General features: G+C 33.1%; 1 protein-coding gene across 2 annotated transcripts; it reads left to right on the forward strand.

The window, feature by feature from the left end:
* The first annotated feature begins 1457 nt into the window (after positions 1-1457).
* LOC114255796 (protein REDUCED WALL ACETYLATION 3) lies at positions 1458-19578 on the forward strand. Of its 2 annotated transcripts, none has more exons than XM_028195338.2 (17): positions 1458-1964; positions 2063-2119; positions 3973-4064; positions 8556-8693; positions 8790-8846; positions 8939-9011; positions 14996-15154; positions 15244-15393; positions 15505-15760; positions 17274-17389; positions 17473-17559; positions 17673-17761; positions 17952-18014; positions 18130-18186; positions 18577-18673; positions 18797-18956; positions 19162-19578. In XM_028195338.2, the coding sequence occupies exons 2-16, from the start codon at positions 2087-2089 to the stop codon at positions 18950-18952; spliced, it is 1623 nt and encodes a 540-aa protein (XP_028051139.1). In that variant the 5' UTR covers positions 1458-1964; positions 2063-2086; the 3' UTR covers positions 18953-18956; positions 19162-19578. The 2 variants fall into 2 exon arrangements, with proteins under 2 accessions (XP_028051139.1, XP_082743505.1); XM_082887379.1 differs by having other exon boundaries at positions 1500-1964; positions 14993-15154.
* Positions 19579-23514: the final 3936 nt, after the last annotated feature.

A 23514-nucleotide genomic window follows, 5' to 3' on the forward strand; every position in this document is an offset into this window, starting at 1 on the left:
AAATGATTGATTGATGTGTAAGAGAGATAAAGTGATTTTGAAAATTTTTTGAGAAAAATCTCAAACCAAACGATTTTTTAGAAATTTTTTTCTTCTAAAACTCATCTCTAAAACTCAAACCAAACATACCTTAAGGCTCTGTTTGGAAGGATTTTCAAATCCTGATTCTACCTCCACATTGGAACATCATGTTTGGATAAAGTTTTAGAACTAGTTTTCCACAATAAATACAAAACTCTGCAGAAAACTCTCTGTAAAGCGTGATTTTTGAAATTTTTTTTTTTCGAAATTTGGCCTAACCGGTCGTTTCATCGGATGTCCAACAGGACATCTCACCAGTTGTCCGGCCGGTTGACTGGAACAATGTAAATTTTTTTTTGCAATTGATATGTTAATTTTTATATATTCGAAAAAAATATTTTTCAAATTTTTAAATTTTTTTTATGTGCTTTAATATAATTTTGAGTTGTCTGTTTGGTTATGAGTTGTAAGTTTTTATATCAAATATCAAATGTCACATTAAAAATTTTCCACTCAACTCAAAATTCTTTTCAAAACTATTTTCAAAACTCTTTCACTAAACAAATTTTTCACACTAAAATCATAATTTTCAAACTTACAAATTTAAAATACAACTCATACTCTCAAATCATAGTTAAAAATCTCTACCAAACGCAACCTAATAATTTTCACCATATTACCATTATGCCTACCATCACCTTTGCTATGCTCACCACTTGCATCTCTAACTTTGTTGTCATCGTCATGTGATAACCAAATGTATAAAATGATTTTCTAAAAAAATGTTTTTAGCACTAATCACACACATTCAATAGAGTTTGGACAGCTTGTATTAAGCACTTTCATTTACCATAACATAAGAAAGCAAACAAGCAAAAATAGAAAGACCAAATGGACAAGTTAAGGTGATTGCTTAATTTTTTTTTTTTTAAAGATAGTTAGGTGTTTGCTTCATTTGGACTTTGACAAAGTTGAATTAACAATTTAATAAAGGACAATCAACTAATCAACTAATCTTGTTTTTAATAAAAGGACAATCAATTAATCAACCAACCTTGTTTTTAATAAAAAAGACAATCAACTAATCAACTAATCTTGTGTTTAAAAACATATAATTATATATGTATACATAACATAAAAAATTATTGATTAATTTAAAATATTACTTGATCATACCTTTCACTAATCATAATTTATCACTATTCTTATATTTTTCAATGAAAAATGTTAAGGATTATGAAAATTTTTTCATAAAAATGATCATGAAAAATTTGTGACCCTTAGATTACCTTGATTAGTATGTGGTGCTTTATTGTAAATGTAATTCAAATGTTACAAATTTTTCATGATCATTTTCATGAAAGACTTTTTATGATTCCTAACATTGCTGTTTTTCAATTATTTAACATAAATTCACAAAATTTATTTTATTCATTAATTACGACATTATTAAAACACCAGGTAGCGATATCCAAACCAACCAATAAACCTCTCACATAACATATATGAAGATCACTCATCATGTAGTAACCAACTCCATTCAAAGGAAACACATTACTAAACCCAATCTCTCTCTCTCTCTCTCTCTCTCTCTCTCTCTCTCCATTTCTCTTGTAACGAAAACAATTGATCAACAAACCACAACCACCATCTAGCGCTTGGTTTGCGAAACGCGTAGAGAGATATACCAATAACATATATAAATATAGATATATAGATATATATAGAGAGAGACAGAGAGAGGGGAGAATGGTAGAGAGAGAGTGAGAGGGATGGCTGTTCCGACGTTTGATTGATTCTTGAAGCAAACGACGACCACGACTTGTGCCTGTTGCTTCAGATCTCTGCTTCTTCGATGATGCTAGGGTTTGCTCTTCTGTATTTATGACGACGACGTTCTAGACAGAGAGTGAGAGACACGGCATCACTCTGTACAATTTCAGGTACTCTCTCTCTAGATCGATCGATGCCATCTTCCTCCATTCCAATCTCCATTTCCACTCTCTCTCTCTTTCTTCACTGATTGGATTTTTTCTTACAGTTTTTCAATCGATTTCGTTGCGAAATGGTGGAGCCTAGGCCTATAACACCTGGACAGGTATGGTTCTATTCTCAGTTTGTTCTTACAATTGTTTTCTGTACTGATTTTGATTGAATGCTGGATGAGAATTACATGTTGGTTGGGTCACTGATTGTCGTCATCAATAATTTTAATTCTGCTATAGATCTTTGTAGTAACTGCTGATTAACTGTTGAATTGGGATATTCCATTGTTATGAATTACACAAGAATTTCATAAAGTTATTGATCTGATGAGCCTTCCATTATGTTATACAATATAGTTTCAGATCAGTGACGTAATGTAGTAATTTTGCCTTTATTTCATTAAAATGGGTACATACACGCCTAGGGTGTATATATATGTGCGTTCACAACATTTAGAAGCTATGAAAACTAAAAAAATGAAGTTGAATAAGAAATCCATTCTCTTAAATTTCTTATTGGGACTTTTTAGTTCAGTGACTTGTTTGAGTGAGTGAATCAATTGAATTACCCTTGCCGGCAACACTGTGGTGCGTCAAGTGGCTTATGTTGAATGCAGCAACTTAAAAAATCAAATTCAGCTTCTGACCTACAAATAGTGAATTATAGTTTTAGTCCTAAATCCTAATAATATTAAATTTCTTAATACTAGCCATTAAGGGTTGGTTTGGGATGTCTTAAAAAAGTGTACTTTTTGACTTATTGGTGGGTTTGGGTTGGGTTTGATGTAATGTGTTAGAGAGGTGATGTGATTTAAATAAGATGATGTGACTTAAATAAGATAGTGACTTTTTGACTTTTTGGCTTATTTAGTACATGCCAAACTAACCCTAAATTCCTTGTCTAAATTTACTTTCTGCTTCTTCTATGATGTGAAATAAGTTCAATGATGCTAACGCGAGGCACACAAATCTCTTTATGGAAAGTTAATCACAGCTGATGATGGAACTACAGCATCGTCCCTAATGCCAGCCCCTGGACTTGGAAAATGTTGCTCCATTCTGCTGACTTGAACTTCCTTCAAAACATTATTACCCTTTTATTTTTCTTGGGATGATGGCACTACTATGAACATTTCTTCATGAATTTAGTTTGGATTTAGCAGTAAGCATTTATGGCTTGCATTAGGTGAATGTTGCAGCTTCTATTATGGTTCGTATGGCTGTGTGCAACCCTAAGAAGTATGGAGACATGACACAGACATGCTAAGACAACAATTTAAAAAAAATGAAGGACGTACCACACAGGAGACATGTGCAAAATATATAGTTTTATAATTTTATTAGATGTTATATATATATATAAATATTTTATTAAAAAAATAATTGAAAATGCAACTTAACACTAAATTCTAAAATTTAAAGATAGAGGATTAATAGGTGTAAATTTAAGTTGTTCAAACTTATAGTGTGTTTCATGTATGTCTCATAAGCAATCGACCTGCATCTTACCATGTAGGTGTTTTTAAAAAAAAATAATAGAACATGTTTGAACGAGTGTCCGACATTTGTCAGGAAGTGTACGACATGGACACACCACTTTTTTTAAAGTGTCCGTGCTTCATAGGTGCAAGCAGATACCATGTGGAGATGTAGAATGGTTAAATTGGGCTTTTAGAACTTGAACAATATCTCAGGAAACAAAGTGCATTTGATGTTTATTATTTACTATATTGTTTTTCTTGTATTGGGGTAAGCTTTTCTAGTTAATCAGTTTCAGACTATGTATATGTTCTTGCTCTTAGTCTCTTACTGCTAATTTAATCCCCACCTGCAGCTGGTTTGGTGCTGCAACTTCTGTTCTATTTATTTCCTTTTGCTTTTTCTTGCTAATATATGATATGTGCTTGTCTCTTTTGAATAGTTTTGCCTAACCTATTTAATGGAGCCTTTCCTTATCATGCCTCAGGTGTCCTTTTTGCTTGGATTTATACCCATTTTTGTCGCATGGATATATTCCGAGTTCTTGGAATACAAGAAGTCTGCATCTCCTTCTAAAGTGTATGGCTCTTTCTTCAACATTAAAGCTATGGAATTATTGTGTAGAGTATACTTTTTATTTTGTGGTAATCTTTAACAAATCACTTTCTCACGTATCTTGAGATCAAGCTAACCATTTGATCATCTGCGTGCTAGTGGACTGACATTTAGATTGTGTTTCTATCTTGGATTTATGGAGGAGATAGAAAAGGGAAGAAAAGTGTTAGAATTTACCATCACCTACCACCACTACCACCTCACCTACTCCACTAAACCTAACCCACTACACCACTACCACCTCACCTACTCCACTAAACCTAACCCACTACACCACTACCACCATCCACTACACCTATCTCCTATATAAGGAGTCCCTCACATTTGTAATTGATACAACATCCAAAGATCAATCAATCAATAAATACATAAATTTTTACATGGTATCAGAGCAAGGTTAAGAACCTAGTCATTCTGCTTCACCGGCGGGCGGCAGCCTCGCCTTGGCCGCCCGCCGGACCTCTACACACACCCTGACTCCGCTGCTACTAAACCCCTCCTTTTTCTTCTTTGATTCATCACCATTCAATCTTAAATATATATATATATATACCACCACACCAAATATTTGTTTATCATTATCATACAACAGATCTGCTCAAATCCAACAGAATTCAACACACACAAAGATAGAAGAAACCTAAGATCTTTATGTCGGATCTGTCTGTCATTGAGAGGAGAAGGGAAGGTTTCGGCGAAGTAGGTTCGGCGGCGGGTGGATCTGCAGATCGGCGAACTCTTTCTCCGATCATTCTCTGAATCGCCTCCGCCAACCTTGGCTTTCAGAGCTTCAGGCGACTCCAGCAAATGCAAAACCTCAGTCTGATCCATCCCCAGAAGCATGCCCGTAACCTTCGCTGCCATCTTAGGCTCCAGCTGTTCCACAAATGGATACAGATTTTCACCCAGCATCGTCCTCTGGTTAGCAGGAGAAGCATTTGCAAGGGCAATAGCCAAAGCACCAATTGGAATTGGTTGAGACATTCCCCCATCACGCAGCATTGATAAACTCTACTTACAAGTTATTATTTGCTGTTTTGTTTTTTAATCAAAGTGGTCTTCATTTTTATGCGTTGCACATGACACCCAGCTAACCCACTTCCTCTCTCCACTCACGGACATGCACTTCCTTTCACTTTCCAACACATAACATAAATTAATACATCAGCACATGCATTGAACTCACCCATTCACTATTCTTATTTTAACATATTTTCCATTTTAACATATTTTAACATCTTTTCCACCCAACACCATCATCACATTTTCCACTTTTTTTAAATATATTTATATATATAATTTTTTTCTTTTTCTTCTTTCCACATAAAAAAAAAAAAACAAAATAAATAAATAAATAAATAAATAAATAAATAAATTACAAATTTGCACACCAACCCATATTTTATTCATCTCCGGGTTCACCCCCGATCACAATTTTACACAAAAAAAAAAAAAAAAAACAAAAAAAAAAACACAAACACAAACACAAACACAAACAAAAACAACGCCTTTGTTTTCTTTTCTGCAGACGGCCACACACCGACATCCCTTCTCTACTCTGCCGCCGGTCTCTTCTTCTTGCCTCCGTCCTGGGCGGCCCTTGTCGATGTTGCCTCCGTGTTTCCCACTCCACTGGGCATGATCACTACACCCTGCTCCTCCCCTGCAGCATATGGTGGCCCTCCAAATCGGAACATCACGGTGGCCTTCCGCTTCAGCTCCTTGTTTTCTGCCCTTAGCACGCTTATCTCTGCTCGCGCATCCTTATACATGCGTTGGAGCAGAGCCAGCTGGGAGTTTAAATGCTGCACCTCATTTGTTCTACTCTGCAGCCGGTTCGACAAATTTGTGACCGCCGTCATGCTTTCCACACATGCCTTCAAAGTATACTGATTGGCCTCCACATCCGACTGCACTGCCATTCTTTGCTCCACAGACCGCATCGGAAAGTTCAACGGAGTAAACTCCGGGGCGCTTGGTTGAGGTTCCAGTGCCACCGCACCAGTTCTCTCTCTTGTTGACTCGTTGAGGTCGGGAAAGAGGGTGAGCAGTCCACGGGAAGACGAGGACGAAGCCATTTTTTTGGGCAACAGAGTGTTACAGAGTATCTCTCTCAGAAATCTCTCTCAGAAAACAGAGTGTCTCAGAATATCTCTCGCAGGTTTTTTGTCTCAGACTCTGCCTCAGCTTCAGCCTCAGCCTCCGTCTTATAGCCGAGGCAGCCACGCGCATCGCGCGCCTCTTGCCACCAGCCGACAAAACGGGCGCGCAAGCCAAGGCGCCCACGTGCCTCGCCATCATGTCCGGCACACCTTTTGATGAATAGGGCACGCCTTTTGACAAAATTGGGCACACCTTTTGAGGGTGCAACTTTTTACACGGGTCCGACAAGACTCTGTAAACTGTCCCGACATTTGATTCCGGTTAGCTTTTCTAAGGGTCCGACAAGACTCTGTAAACTGTCCCGACATTGATTCCGGTTAGCTCCTTCATGGGTCCGACAAGACTCTGTAAACTGTCCCGACATTGATTCCGGTTAGCTCCTTCATGGGTCCGACAAGACTTTGTAAACTGTCCCGACATTGATTCCGGTTAGTTTCTACAAGGGTCCAGCAAGACTCCGTAAACTGTCACAACAACTGTCACAACATTGTCTGCTACAACGGTCCGACATGACCCCATAAACTGTCTTCTACAACGGTCCGACATGACCCCATAAACTGTCTTCTACATCGGTCTGACACCCCCATACAGTGTCTTCTACAACGTTATGACACCCCCATACAGTGCCCTCTACAACGTTATGACACCACCATACAGTGTCCTCTACAACGTTATGACACCACCATTCAGTGTCTTCACCAAAGGTCTGACACGACCATACAGTGTCTCCTATCCTTTTTTATTTTTATGTATTTTCTTGTTTTGTTCCTCTCTTCAAACTCAAGTTGGTTAGTTTCTATCCTCCTTGAGTTTGCGGGGGGCTGTTAGAATTTACCATCACCTACCACCACTACCACCTCACCTACTCCACTAAACCTAACCCACTACACCACTACCACCTCACCTACTCCACTAAACCTAACCCACTACACCACTACCACCATCCACTACACCTATCTCCTATATAAGGAGTCCCTCACATTTGTAATTGATACAACATCCAAAGATCAATCAATCAATAAATACATAAATTTTTACAAAAAGTGAATGAAAGAGAAGTTAAATTTTCTTCACAAACCCCTTCCCTTATATTTTTTCTTCACAAATCCAAGATCCAAACACCGCATTAACATGCATGTGTATTAGGTAGTTTAATAAATTGCAAATATATATTGCCTTTTCTTTTTATAGTAAAACCGCATGATTGTGATGATTCTCTTATCATCTTGGTTTGCAGTGGGATATGTAAACTTATGATATCTCTTTATTATTTCATTTCTGCATGCAAATAGGTGCAAGACTTTAGAGCGCTTACCTCATGCACAGTGGTTAAAATATTTGAATGAGCTTTCACTTCCTTCTTCTTCTTTTTTATTTTTATTTTTATTTTTATTTTTTTTAACTCTTTTATTTTATTTTATTTGTCTTCTAAGGAGTGGGGATATACATGAGCACTGTGGTTAAATATTTTGATCAAGTTTCTATTTTGCCCCCAAAAACAATGGAGAGGGAGGGAGGGAGGGAGTTGGCTATATAAAAAGAAAGGTTTGAAATGTAAATTTAATTACTTAGACTAAATACTGGTGGACAGAACTCCTTATGACAATTGATGTGTCTTAATAATGAGGAATTTGATGGGCACTAATGAGTGGTATTGGTTGTGAATTTATCTAGCATATGTATGATGTAATGAGAAAATCATAATCTTCAATATATGAAGCTGAAATAAGAACAAAATACTAACCTGTAATTTTGTAAGGTTCTTGTGAGAAAAGGTAGGAGGGCTAGTCTATCATCACTAAATGGATGATAGACTTGTATGCTTTATGGAGAACTTTTATGTTTTGTACTATAATGTATTTCTCTAAAGTCCACAAGATGGAGAAAGTTATATGAGATGCTGGCCTAATGTTATTTATGCCTTTTGATATTATCTCCTTGGTTATAGTAAGAGATGATGAGCTTCTATATATTTTAATTAGTGTCCTTTAACCAGAATTTGTCGTCAATTATTAGATTGGAAGTATCCTTGCAGTCACTGGAACTTGCCATGCATATGGCACCATCTAAATAATTTTCTCTATTAAATCTTATTTGATAAAATATATCACCATTTCTTGTTTTTCCAATCATTCTTGTCCAATCTATATATTTTTCAGTAGAGTTTGAGAGTTTAAGATTTTTTTTTTTTTTTTTTTTTTATGGGGATAAGTGAAGATTTGTTTTTTTTATTAGTAAGGAAAGAAATGTTGTATATCTCAATGCTGATTTCTTGACTATTCTGGCCAGCAGTCATTCAGACAATAATTTGGTGGAATTGGGAAATGAGACTGTCAAGGAAGATGATCGAGCTGTTTTGCTGGAAGGAGGGCTCACAAAATCAGCTTCGGCGAAGTTTTATACTTCCTCCATTAAAGCAAACTTAATTAGGCAAGCTTGCTGTTTGTATACAATCTTTCAGTAGACATCCCACTCTAGTTGCTTGTATTGTAGTCTTTCTTACCTTCATACCGCTTTATTATCTAGGTTTTTAACCTTGGAAGACTCTTTTTTGCTAGAAAACCGATCGACTTTCAGAGCAATGTAAGTCATACTGTTTTATAGTGTTGGTCATGATGAGAAATACTTGTCTAATGTTTATTTCTTCTTATATGCAATGACAATATCTGTTATAGGGCTGAGTTTGGGTCAATTCTGGTGTATTTCTACATATGTGACCGCACAGATCTATTGGCAGAATCTACAAAGGTACTTTTATTGTTATTATAATTTGTTTGCATTATGTTTTAATCCTTATTTAATTATGACTATCAGGTTCCTAGTCTTGACTTATACCTCTATTACAAATGATAAACCATAATGATTATGTTCGCTATGCTGAAGTTAACATTCTGAAGCATCCATTCAACACACAACACTTATCTATGTCTTTAAATAGTCATTTCCACAATAGGAGATGCAAACATATGAACTTGGAATGGAATGTGAATTAAACACAGAATTTCTCAGTTGTTTTTTTTTATGGGATTTAGATAATTTATGTGGCCTTGTCCATGTGCAAATTCATATCTTACTTGGACTAGGTTAATGGAAAATAATTTTACATTTTCTATGTGAAACAAAATTCTATAAGCATACATATTGCAAATTTACTTGTTATTGCAATATGACATGTCATCAAGAAGGCCTAAATCAAAGGTCAAAGTTGATCAGTTCAAAGAATTTTGCTTCATCTATTTTGACCAGTTATTGAGGGAAAAAAAATATGAAATGAACAATCCTTATCTGAGTTATGTGGACATGGACACCCCCATTGCCTCATCCCCTTAAGCTTTATAGTTTGACATTATTAACATTTTGTACATCAACAAGAAGGTCACAAATCCAATCTTGCTTTACCTTTCTTGTTTTGGAATTCATACTCATAAATATGTGGAGGAAACACACAATGAACCAGAACTTTTGTTAGTCTATGCCAACATCAAATTGGAAATATTGCTAAACAATTGACCTTACCTCTTGCTTTAATTAATTCAAATTATGATTTGTGGATACAAACACAAGTTTCTAGCGTTGATAAGGGCACAAGGTGTCTAACAGGGCATCCCTAAAAATCAACATATGTTTTTCTTTGTATATTTTATATTTTATAACTATACCTTACATAATTTCTGTATGAACTTTGTAAATTTTAATGTTTTTATGGAACTTTTTAATTTTACATGTTATTTTTAAATTAGGGTATATTTGTGAAGTGAGTATTAGCTCGGCTACAAATATAAATGAGCATAGTAGTTTGGGAGGTGTAATTTTATAGTGATATACAAACAGAAAATTCAAACAGAATTTTCATATAGAACGATGTGGCTCAATGAGGGCCATTCACTTTAAAACAAAACAACCATGAAGATGAGTTTATTTGCAACAATAGCATTGCCACATCATTTTTGTTAAAATTTTATGTACAGATAGAGTTTTCCTTTTAGATATGAACAAATTTGAGGGCCAATAAGAATATTCGTGTTGTGGGCCTCTTGGCTGAATGTGCCTTTGTCGTTATGTGAATAACATCTTTTGAGGAATGATTGGGTGCATGATGCACCCAAACTGTTATTATTGCCATCCAATCAGAACATGAAATAAAAGGGACACTGTTGTACATATTCAAAGAAGTGTTGACATGTCACGCCCCAAACCCGCCCCTAAAAGTTTGGGCATGACCTACTTAAAAACGGATATTTAACCTGGTATACTTAACATACGGGGCCTTATCGGAAGCATTAAATAATAACATAACGCTGATACAAACAAATTCCATTGAGCTATTTCTAATATGCCAGGATCACATACATTACATACATCAGCATAGGCAGATAAAGTCCAGTAATATGTCCCTGAGCAGCTGTTATATATACATATAAACAGTCCCAGCCCCATGGTTGGGCGTATACAAAAATGTAGAAGTTATGTACAATCAACCCTAGATGGACAATCAAAACACAAGCCTCATCTTAGCAAAACTTGCCAAAAATAAATGACCTCGTCTAGTGCCTGGACACACAAGAGTTGACAAAAGAGGACGGGCGTCCTGGTTTAGGATTGACCACCTGGTTGGTGACCTACAGAAACGGACATAACACAGAGTGAGCCAGGCCCAGTGAGTAGGAATACATAAATAAAACGACGCTTAACTTGAAATATAATACACCAAAGCGTAAGAAGATGCACACATAGTTAGTATGAGTCTGTACTAATTTCATAACGGCCTTGGGCCCATTCTTGAACGTAATGGCTTGAAACATAATATCTTGAAACATGATGGCCCTAAGCCCTTAAATGTAGTGGCACAAAGCCCTTAGACATGGTGGCGTTAAGCCCTTGAACATGGTGGCACGAGGCCCTTGAATAAGTTGGCATTAAGCCCTTAAATCATTTGGCATTAAGCTCTTGAATAAGTTGGCATTAAGCCCCTGAACATGCTTGTATGAACTCAAGAGGTGTCTCACACGGACTCTAGAGGTGACTCACATCGTAGCACTTAGTTCCGTATAGCACTTTGTTTCATATCATAATAACAGAACAACTTGATTTAAGAGTTTTATAGAATGGACGTATTTCATCTTTCCCTTTTCTTTCTTACATACTTTGAAACATTAACATAGTTGCATATCGTGCGTGAACACAATGCTCATGACAATCATTAGCTACATGTGAAGCATATAATGGTACAACTACTCACAGTGTTGTGATGACGTGCTTGTTCCTCCCGGAGTGTGCCCTGCACACATTCAAAACTTACAATTTAGTTCATCTTTCTTATCAAATTACTTTCTGTTTCGCTTTACTTCGAAGGAATTTATAAATATCGAAAAGGCATCAAATATATATTCTGACAATATTAGAGGGTTCTACACGCAAAACGGAGCAACCCATGTTTTTCAGCATGGGCCGCACGTGCGGCAAACTCCCTACACGTGCGGCAAAATTCCCCCGCACGTGCCTTTTAAGTAGAACCAAACCCTCAAAATTCAGCATTTGCCGCACGTGCGGCAGTGACTCCCGCACGTGGGGCGATTTACCTGTTTGGGTCCGAAAATTGCAACAAAATCTTGTTCTTTGGGAGTGTTTGTAAGGCTCTAAGTTGAAACTTTTGAGGGCTAAATCATGGTTTAAAAACATGTAATTAAAGGTACAACATACCATAATCTAACTTGAATTAAACCCATGAATACAACTCAATTAGTTTGAACAAAAGTTGAAGCTCATCAACACAATTTCATTCTTGAGGCCCTTAACTTTACACACACATAACATAGATATACAAAAACATGGCATAAGCATGAATACCAATTTGATAAGTAAAGAGACAAGATGATGCTCTCACTAGATAACTTGAATTGGATTCAAAATACACAAATGATAGGATTATCATACCAAGTCTTCAACACACACATCCAAGACTTTCATTCCACTCTAGATTAGACAACATTAAGAGCTGCCTATTTCTAATTGAGAAAGAGGATTAGACTAGGGAAATTAAACTTACCTTAGCTTCAATCGCTCTCAAATCTTCCTTGTTCTTATCCTCTCTTCACTTTTCACCTAGGGAATATTTTATAAGAAAGTTCCTAAGTCTTGAGTTCAATGAGGCTTCTATAGACATACATATACAAAGAGGGAATAAAGACGAAAATCAATCGTTTAAACATCTGAAATTGAAATTTCACAGAAACGCTTAATATTATCTAAAAATTATGCTGATCACATATATAAACTCAATTTCAGATACTTAAGCCTCTAAGGCTTCCAATTTCTGATTCAAACTTTATAGTTGCAACAAATACTTTTCTTATTAAACAGATAGGCATCCTTACACATGGGGTTCACTCACTTAACCTTAATTCCTCATAGGATTTCACAATAAGCATTCAAAAACACAAAATAGGGTCCGAAAATATATCAGAAAGCATGTACGAGGGTCGGGTTATTACATGACATGTGTCAGCTCACATGTCCATGTTGACGCGTGTTAGCACACCTTTGAAGAATTGGCCCATGGATTTCTTTTATCGATCGAAAGTGAAGATACATGTATAACAATCTTTTTTAGTTTTTGCAGTAACTGGATAAATTATTTGTAATGGTTAACAAATAGTGATAGAGTTGTGGGAATGTTTTGGCCTGTTTTATCATTAAATTAATGAAGTTCTCCAGTAAGCTAACCCATAAGCACGTATCATTTGTCAAACTCTATTCTATGGGGCTCACACAGGTTTTTCTCTTCTGACTAGGGTAACCACAATTGGGTGTAAAGTATAGGTGATCTGCCTGAATCTGCACTCTTATGTTCAAAAACTATAGTAGGGTTTGATATGGTGTACTGTCCTGTTAATGTTTTCAAATTTACAAGTAGTTTATTCCAGGTCTAGTTTGACAAGAAGTCATTGCCAGTAAACTTGTAAATCCTTGTATTAGCTCCTCCATATATGCATAAGAGTGTCAAAATTGGGGGGGTTGGGGGTTTGGGTGGGGGAAGGAAGGAAGAAAGAAAGCAAGAAAGAAAGAAAGTTTTAAAAGAAAAAAAACTCTACATATTGTGGTTGTTTCATAATTATTTTTCTTCTTTTTCAACTACATTCTTCTTATGTTTAAGTTGTTCACTGTCTGGTTGACCTTTATTTATGGCCTTTTGGATGTCATTTATATGTAAAATATGGGCACTTTAAGACATGTCCAGCATGTCCATAGGCATGCCAGAGGAGTTTTATGTTTGACATAGGCATGAGTCCTTTCAATAAGGGTCCATGCCAATTCCATATATTACCAAGTTGAATATTTGTATATGATCAGCGATGGTTATGACGTGTTTATTTATGCGCTTTTAATTGTCAAGCAAAAAAATCCTCAAACTAAATACTGGTGTAAAGTAGATGTTCAATTAAGTGGATAACGCATTCACTTTTGTGTCTTTGATGTGTCATACATTAAACAATCCTTGTATAGATCATTCTTTTTAAAGGAAAATTAGAAGATCGAATCCTTTTGTGTTTGGTTTAAAATAACGGAAATTTCTCTGGTGCTGTTTGGGAAGCACCAAATAAGGCTATTATAGCCTATTTTGACAAATTAGCCTAAAAGCAACACTGTTGCAACCTTTTCCCAAAAAAAAAAAAAAAAAAAAAAAAAATTCTGCACAGCCGGCAGTGTTGGCTGTGCCTACACTGTCAGCTACAACCTTTGTCCCATCAATAATTAAATTACCATTTTACCCCTTGATATCAATTTAAAAAAATATATTTTTAGGGATAAATTTGTCATTTTAAATTTAAACATCATTTCAACACACTTTTCAATACAATAACTCAACTAAAAAATCATCTCATCTTCCCAAACACAAAAACTAAAATAGCCACTAAAATAGCCAAATAGCCAAATAGCCTACTAAAATAGCCACTTCCCAAACGAGGCCTCTGTTCAAAGTAGTAGGTTTATTGATGGCATGTTGTGTCAGTGTCCGACACGACACAACACTTATCCGACACTTCCCAACACCTGTCGGACACACCTCCAACATTTCCTACTATTTTAAAAAATTTTAATACTTGCTTTAAGTCTTTATATTTTGCGCGTGTTAATTACATGTTCATTGAGAGATGAATGGCGTGTGGACCATCTTTAATTAATAAATTCTTATTGGTATTCATGCATGGCATGGTGCTGCTATTTAGGGACAAATGTGAACGTTTGAAACCTTGTAATTTCTTCCTTCCTTTTTCTAATCATTCTCAATTTTCAGAATAAATGAAAAGGGTTTGCTATTATTTTTGATAGGACACAACAGATGCATTAATAAGAGTTTGATATAAATTTAAAAAGAGGATGTAAAGCCCTATCTATCCCTCATAAGAAACAGAGCTAATAAGATAGGAAAGGGAAACAATGAGAATGATGAGAAAACAGAAAAGAATAGACATGTCTTAACATTATTATTCAAGAGTTAGTATGTTGAATATATATCTTAATACCATATCTAATTTCAACAGAATACAATAACAAACCTTGCTTTCCAAAAAATATTTACCACTGCTTAAGCGGCTAATTTTATGACTTAGTGTCAATTTCCTTGCTTACCAGTCCCAGTTTGATGAATGCAAGGGCTGGAATCTGTCTTATTTGAATTTGATAATTTTTTTTTTTTTTTTGTTTTATTTTATTTTTTTGTGCATGAGCAGAAATACAATCGGGATCTCTTCCTCTTTCTTTACATTCTTCTTATCATAGTCTCGGCGATGACATCTCTCAAGAAGCATAATGACAAATCAGCATTTTCTGGAAAATCCTTACTTTACCTTAATCGGCATCAAACAGAAGAGTGGAAAGGATGGATGCAGGCAAGTACCTTTCAAGTAGTTTCAAGTAGTTTATCTTATTCCAAGTAGTTTCTAACATTTAATAAATTTTGCTGCTGTGTTTTCAACAGGTCCTCTTTCTTATGTATCACTACTTTGCTGCAACGGAAATATACAATGCAATACGTGTTTTTATTGCTGCATATGTTTGGATGACTGGATTTGGAAACTTCTCCTATTATTACATCCGGAAGGATTTTAGCGTTGCAAGGTTTGCTCAGGTGACACCGTTTATTATTTTGTTCATATTACCATTTTCCTTAATTTTCACTTTTTAAATTTTTTGTAACAATATAGGATGCCTTTGGATCTTTTTTGGCCTTTCTATGCAGATGATGTGGCGACTAAATTTCTTCGTGGCATTTTGTTGTATTGTTCTTAACAACAACTATATGTTGTATTACATCTGCCCAATGCACACGCTTTTCACGCTTCTAGTGTATGGAGCCCTTGGTATTTTCAGCAAGTATAATGAGATAAGATCAGTGATGGCTTTGAAGATACTGTCATGCGTTCTCCTGGTTATTGCAGTTTGGGAAATTCCTGGAATTTTTTACTTCTTGTGGAGCCCTTTAACGTTCCTGCTAGGTTAGTAACTGACCTCCGACACTATTCCATCAAACTATATGCTACTAGTTTAAAACTACAATGTTAATTATGCTCAAATGGGTCTGGGTCTGCTTACTTAGTAAACTAGTGCTGGATCAGATATTGATCGGTTTTTTTAATTTTTTTAAAATTTTTTGGTTATGTTTGGTAGAGTTTTATAAATATAATTTGAGAGTATGAATTGTATTTTGAGTTTGTGAGTTGTGGAATTATGATTTGAGTGTAGAAAATTTGTTTGGTTATGGTTTTTGAATAGAGTGTCGAATCGAGTTTTGAATTGAGTGTGGAATTGAGTTTTGAAAGTTTGATTTGACATGTGAAGTAAAAAAATTTGTTTGGTTATGAGTTTTGAAAAGAGTTTTAAAAACTTAATTCAAATTGTTATAACTCATAACAAAACACACTACTTTTACACTATTGAAAATTCTGATCAACAATCATAACCAAACTCTTTTTAAAATTCAATTAAAAAAATTTATTATTAACAGAAAATAATATTAATCAATTTTTTAATTCAAAATACTACAAAGGAAATAATTTTTTTTCAAAATAAATATTCAAAAAAATTAAATAATCTAAAAAATTTAATAAGTAAAAAATTAAAATAAATATTCAAAAAATTTAAATCGTAAAAATTTAAATAATTTAAATATTAAAAAAATTTAAATAATTTAAAATGTTAATATTTTAAATTTAAAAACAACTCTACACTCAAATCGTAACCAAACACATAAAATAAAACTCACTTAAGAAATTATTTTTAAAACTCATAATCAAACACAACTCTACACTCAAATCGTAACTAAATACATAACAAAAAAATTAAAATATTTAAAAATATTTTTATAAAATGGAGTTTGAATTTATTTTTATAAAATATTTTAAATTTAAAAAATTCAAATCGTAATATTTTGAAATTAAAATATTTAAAAATATTCAAAAAATTAAAAAAAATCGTAACATATTTAAATATTAAAATATTTAAAATATTAACAAAATGAAAATATTGATTTGAATTAAATTTTGAAAAGAGTTTTGAATTATGTGTTTGGTTATGAGTTTTGAAAAATAATGATTATGTTTTGAATTGTGTTTTGAGAAATGGGTGTAGAATTATGATTTGAAAACTCAAAACAAACAACACACTCAAATTAATGGGTGGAACTACAATTTGAGAGGCTTACCAAACGGAGCCTTTATGTTTCATCTTTAGTGGGCCTCGTATAGTTCTTTGTACACCTTGTATATGCGCTTTTGTTGTCTTCTTCTTTAGTTTCAATTTTGCCGCCGGAAAATTAAAGTTGATATTTTCTGATGTATTGTTTGATATCAAACAATTTCATAAACGTTAATAGTGTTACTATTTTTTTCTATAGAGTTGACTTGTTTCAAGTTGAACCCTGCTGCAAAAGTGCAATTGAGCTGGGTTTTCAACTTTGCAGAGTATATTTATACTTGCAGGTCTAATCATCTAAGTTATTTACAATGGCAGAGTACACTGATCCTGCAAAACCAGATCTTCCTCTATTGCATGAATGGCATTTCAGATCTGGACTTGATCGCTACATATGGATCATTGGAATGATATATGCCTATTTTCACCCCAGTGTAATTACTTGAAAGGTTTGGTGATTTTATGGTTGCTGCTCTTGTGTGCCAACTTCTGAAGTTTAAAATTTATTATGTTTTAGGTTGAGAAGTTGATGGAGAAATTAGAGGAATCTGAAGCCAAGCGTAGACGCACAATCAAAACGTCCATTGTTGCAGTTTCTGTATTTGTGAGTTGCATTTTGTTGTGATTGGAGTATCTCTATCATCTTCTTGGGTTTCAAATGAGCTTTCTTGTATTTCTGGACTCTATGTTCCTATTTTTATGCACTCTTCTTTTCAGGTTGGCTATCTCTGGTATGAATATATTTACAAGTTGGACAAGGTTACATACAACAAGTTCCATCCCTACACATCATGGATCCCGATAACGTGTGTATTCGAACTCCTATTAAGTTGATTTTATTCTGACATTATATATTATTAGTGTTATCAGCATTATTGTTATTATTTTTTCTCCATAGATTTGTTAGTATAAAGAAGTCCAGCATAGTGGGTCATGTCATAAGTTTTTGCTTCATTGCAGTATCTTACTCTCATCTCTGCTTTATTATGATTTCAGTGTTTACATTTGCTTGCGCAATTTCACTCAGGAACTTCGGAATTTCTCATTGACTCTTTTTGCGTAAGTTCTCTTTGATTTGTTTGATTGAACCATTTTACAATGATGCACCTCTTTACAGTGTTATCTCATGTTCAGTTTTAATTTTGTGCTTTTTGCTAATTGTCTGTGCTTCTAGGTGGCTTGGCAAGATTACCTTGGAGACCTATATTTCCCAATTCCATATCTGGCTGAGGTGTTTAAATTTCATTGTTTCCCATTTTAGTCTTTTTTATTCAGAGTCCATGTTTTTAATTAAATGAAATTCTTTCATGTCATTTAAGCTTAAAGCCAGCTTCATTATCTGTTCATTACTTGTGGATACCTTTTTAATGTATTGCTTTCCTGATATATGCATGAACAAGGAAAACCCATTTTATTTTCTATTCTGTAAAATGGCATATTTGTTTGGAATAACTCCTTGAATACCAAAATTATTCATTTCCATATTTAATTTCGCACATTCCTTTGTCAAAAATATTAGAAGAAAAATTTGTTTTTGCCCCATCTGATTATTTTTATGACAAGTAGACATTAATATATATATTTGGAGCTGACAAGGAGTCCTTTTCAACATGTGTGTCAGGTCGGACGTGCCTAATGGACAACCCAAGTGGCTTCTTTCTTTTATTCCGGAATATCCTATGCTCAACTTCATGCTCACAACTGCTGTTTATGTATTGGTGAGCAAATCTTTTCTTCATGCCTGTTATTTTGTTATAAGGGTGGTTTACATGAGTAGAGTTAAAGAGCACACAGTAACTTCAAATTTTCACATTCTGGTGTTATTTGGGTTACCAATGCAGATATCACTTCGGCTCTTTGAACTAACAAATTCCCTGAAGTCAGTTTTTTTACCCACAAGAGATAACAAGCAGTTGCTTCATAATTTTCTCGCGGGGGTTGCAATTTCTGTGTGTTTGTATTCTGTCTCATTCATTCTTCTCCAGATCCCTCATTAACTGAGTAAGCCTCCTTTTGCCACTTTATTATAGAACTACAGCAGGGAAAAAAAGAGAAAAAAAAAAGGGACCAATTGGTGTTTTTTGTCAAACAGCAGATTAGATATGCAAACCAATTGGACCCAATTGATCACATTTCCTTAATGGTTTTCTCTCAGAAATCATCTTTAATGCACTTAACGTGTAATCTCTACTAATTATTCGTGCAGATGAAACAGAGATCTTAAAGACTGCTAGGCAGAGATCTTTTCATGTTTGGATATGCACAAAAACTAGATGGGAGTAAAATAATAGAAATGCGAAGGTCATGCACATGAAGCTAGTATTCCCGACATATATGGTGGAAAATCACTCTCCATTGCTGTGTAAAGAGCTACAGCAGAATGTGGAGTTTGCTTTGAGAGGTTGGCCGAAGGCTTGTGGTTATAGAAAATAGATTTTTGTTTTTCTTTGTTCCCTCTTGTAATATTGTCAGGTACAACATTATCAATATCTTTAAATTTTTCTTTTACTTTTTGAAAATCTTCATTTGTTGTTGATCAGTGATGATATAATGTAGGCTTATTATATGATGTAAAATTGTTGTCTGCTGTGGTGTTGAACAGAACAGTCCTCATTGCTGATTCCATTTTTTGTCGAGCTGAGTTTGTTGAGAATAGTCGTCTCATTCTATGCACAGAAGTTGTATTGATAGAGAGCCCCTTTTTCATAGACAATAAAATTAGTAAAACTAAAGTCCTTTTTGTTGTTTTTCGGATTTTTAGAGCAATGTTATACAAATAAAAAATTCATATATGATTTTCATACATAACGACGTGGCAAAATGAATTTATTTTGGGTAAATTACACGCACTTCCCTGAGGTTTTTGACAATTATAGGGACTTCTCTTGTAGTTTTAATAATTATAGAAATTTATGTTACTTTTTTTTGACTTTATCAAGATTTTTCCATCCTGATAGTTTAAGCCAAATGGTGTTAACTTGGTTGTGCAAATGACTATAGGCCCCGTTTGATAGAGCTGTGGGCAAGTGATTATAACTTATAGCTTAACATCTTATACCTTATAACTGTGAACATAAGTTAATTTTTGAATTATAAATTAAGCTTCTCTTCCTCTACTCAAAGAATAAGTTGATTTTTGACTTACAAAAAACTATAAGCTATATTATTAAGTTGAACTAAACACATCAAAATAGTTTAAATTAAGCTAAAAGCTGAAATAAGTTTGAAATAAGCTGTACCAAACAGGGTCATAATATTCTTTACACTTAAAACGTTTTAATTGTAATTTATTTATATATTAAATTATCATTTTATTACTCACAATTTCTTTTTTTTTTCTTTGACTTTGTATTTTTTGTTTTCCACTATAAGTTTTGAACTTTTATAAGTTAAAAAAAATAATAATAATAAAAAATCAACCATTAATGAAATTAAGAAAAAAATATCCATGCTTCTAATTTGAATTAATTTTGAGATTTAGGGATTGCTTGGAATGTTTTAAATAAGTGTACTTTTTGAATTTTTATGAAATATAGATTGAATTTGAAGTGATGTGGTAAAGAGGTGATGTGACTTAAATAAAATGATGTGACTTAAATAGGATAGTGACTTTTTAACTTTTTGACTTTTTTAAGAGATGTCAAACCTAGCCTTAATTTAATAAAAATAATTTAAATGCAAGAAACAAAGATGGAGATATAGATTTTAGATGTAATAAATAACAAATTATTTGAGTATTTTATTATTTTCAAATAATTTATTTCTTCAAGTAAAATTCTATTTTAATTAGATGTAAGAAGAAATGACAAATTTGAATAGTTTATTATTGTCAAATAATTTCTTTACCATTCATTCCCAATCATCTAATTTTAGTTTATTGTAACGTGACTAGATATTTTTTCACTTTTATAATTATTTTTTAAAATTTTATTATTAACGTGAGAAATATTGACTTATTTTTTTAATGATAATTAAAATTTGAGAATAATATAGGATTGTGAAAAGATAAAATGATAGTTTTTTTTATTATATATTTGAGAGGTAACATTTGGTAATTTTTATAAGTCAATTTTTTTTATTATAAATATGAAATGTCATTTTGTTTAGTTTTCTTAAAAAAATTTAATACACAAATATGTTTACAAAACAAAAGAAAAATTCATGTTTTGTAAGTTGCTATGGTATTGGTGATGCTAGCTAACATTGATGAAAGAAAAAAAATGATGAAAAAAATTGAGAAAAAAATATAGAGATGAGAACAAATAATAATAATAATAATAATAATAATAATAATAATAATAATAATAATAATGTGTTGCTATTTGCTGTAGTGTTACTATGAAAAAATGAATGTGAAAATAAATAGAAAGAAAAATGAAAGAAATAAAATAAAGAAAATGGAAAGATATGGGCAATTTCTCCAAATATGTATTTTTCATACGGAAAAATATAAATAATCAAATACCAATATGTATTTTTAAATTTTTATTCAAACTATAATTTCTCAAAATAATTATTTATAAATTTGGTGGTCTTTTTAAAAAATAAAACATCTTTTATACGCAATTTTCAAATACATGAGTATTTAATCTAGTATAAGATTTAATGGTGATCAATTTATTAGCTCTTTTATATATATATATATATATATATTTGGATAAGGTAATGTTTGGTTATTCTACTATATATATGGTCGTCTTAACAATTAAGAATTTTTTGAAATATTGTATAGAATTTTATAATTTTGTTTAACATTGTTGAAATAATGAATGAGTCTTTATTAATTTTTTTGTAAAACCTCAGGGGAAATGAGTGAAATTTACTATTTGAATATATAAGAGCAATCTTGGAATTGTTTACTCATAATACATGACGTTAGCGTGATGTTATTATATTCTGTAACAAAAATAAATTAACAAAAGATTAACGGTGGGAAAATCTTAATAATAGTTTCAAAAGTAAGGATGCTTTTGTAATTATTGAGATTACATGGGAGATTCCTGTAATTGTTAGAAACCGAATTTATCCAAAAAATTTCATTTTAAAACAAAATACTATTGAAGATGAGTTTATTTACAATAATAATAATGCCATATCATTCTTGTCAAGTTTTTTTTGCATAAATTTATATATGTTCAGAAATTTTTGGAATTTTTATTATAGAATGATTTTGGTACTGAGTCCTGGCATGAGCTTCTCAAGGGCTAACAAGTTTAGGAAGGGGGGAGGAGGAACTCCACAAGCAAAAAGCAGAGATTGACATTTTTAGCTAAAATCAGAATTTAGGGATTTACATTTTCTGATTAAGAACTCATTACACACTTATTCTAATAATACTTCAATGATAATTTAAGAAAACACAAAGAAATGGATACACCGATCAGGATTTCTTAATGTCATATTTTTTTATAGAACAACACTTGTTACTCCTTTTATCAATTTATTTAAACGCTCTGAACACAATGTATTGATCTTATTTAACTAAAATCTTTTTTGCCATTTCCATTCTTAAATTCAGTTGATTTTTAAAACATCTCTAGTAGGATGGCTAAAAATGAATGTTCAAATATTATATGACAGAAAGTGATAAAGTATGACCTAATTTTGTGGCAAGTGTTAGTGTATAGAGTGAGTGCATGCATGGGTACATACGGTAGTGAAGGTATGTTAACGTTGTCTTTGGTTGCGAAATTTAAGAAGGAATTTAGAAAGGAAAAAGAAAAGATAGGTAAAATATGAATAAAATATATTATTATTTTACTTAATTTCATATACTTTTTTTATTTCTCTTTTTAAATCCCTCCCTAAATCTTTCAACTAAACACAGCCTAAAGGATATGTTATGTAAATAAAATGCATACATACATGTATATATAGGGAAATTATACTTATACCACAAAGCTATCTCTTTATACCCTTACAAATTTTATAACGCCCTGAAATAATTGCTATAAATCATTTACAATATTACTTATATAACAACATATGATGAAATAATTATCTTTCATTTATCCCAATTACATGTACAAAAGGGTAACATATGCAGATATACATTCATAAGTCTATACTTGAATCGAAAGCAAATGTTACAATAACAGGTAAGATACAAAGGTAAAACAGATAAATGAACGCCCTAAAGGCTTACAACTTTCCAAGATAGCGCTTGGTTACAACAAAAGTGAACTTATGTCCAATAAAATTAAAGCCCTTAGCTTGAACAAAAATAAATATATTAAATACATAAAAGAAGCTCTTGCTCTAAGTCCTCCCAAGCTATTACCTTGGCAGAGACATATCATTAGCATCTGAAATGTTTTTCCTATGTGGGATGAGCCACAACCCAGTAAAAATAATCCAACAAAGCTATAAGATGGATGCATGTGCAATGCTCATGCCAAAACATTTGATATCTTTTTCCAAAACTATGCAATGCCAAGTTAATATCATAATTTCATAAATCATTTCATTCACAATAGAAAATAAGACAGTGAATCACACTTTGGGAATCTCAAAACCAATACAACCTTTGACAGAAAATTCGTTTGCCTAAAACCGTAAA

The sequence above is a fragment of the Camellia sinensis genome, chromosome 9 (assembly GCF_055761805.1).
Source record: "Camellia sinensis isolate YWXY chromosome 9, ASM5576180v1, whole genome shotgun sequence".
In the NCBI taxonomy this organism is placed as follows: domain Eukaryota; kingdom Viridiplantae; phylum Streptophyta; class Magnoliopsida; order Ericales; family Theaceae; genus Camellia; species Camellia sinensis.

Bases quoted from the DNA above. Each gene is read 5' to 3' on its own strand.
- LOC114255796 (XM_082887379.1), top strand. From the start codon at position 2,087: ATGGTGGAGCCTAGGCCTATAACACCTGGACAG. The intron at 2,120-3,972 runs GTATGGTTCTAT...ATCATGCCTCAG, and splicing joins GGCCTATAACACCTGGACAG to GTGTCCTTTTTGCTTGGATT. The intron at 15,155-15,243 runs GCAAGTACCTTT...TGTTTTCAACAG, and splicing joins AGTGGAAAGGATGGATGCAG to GTCCTCTTTCTTATGTATCA.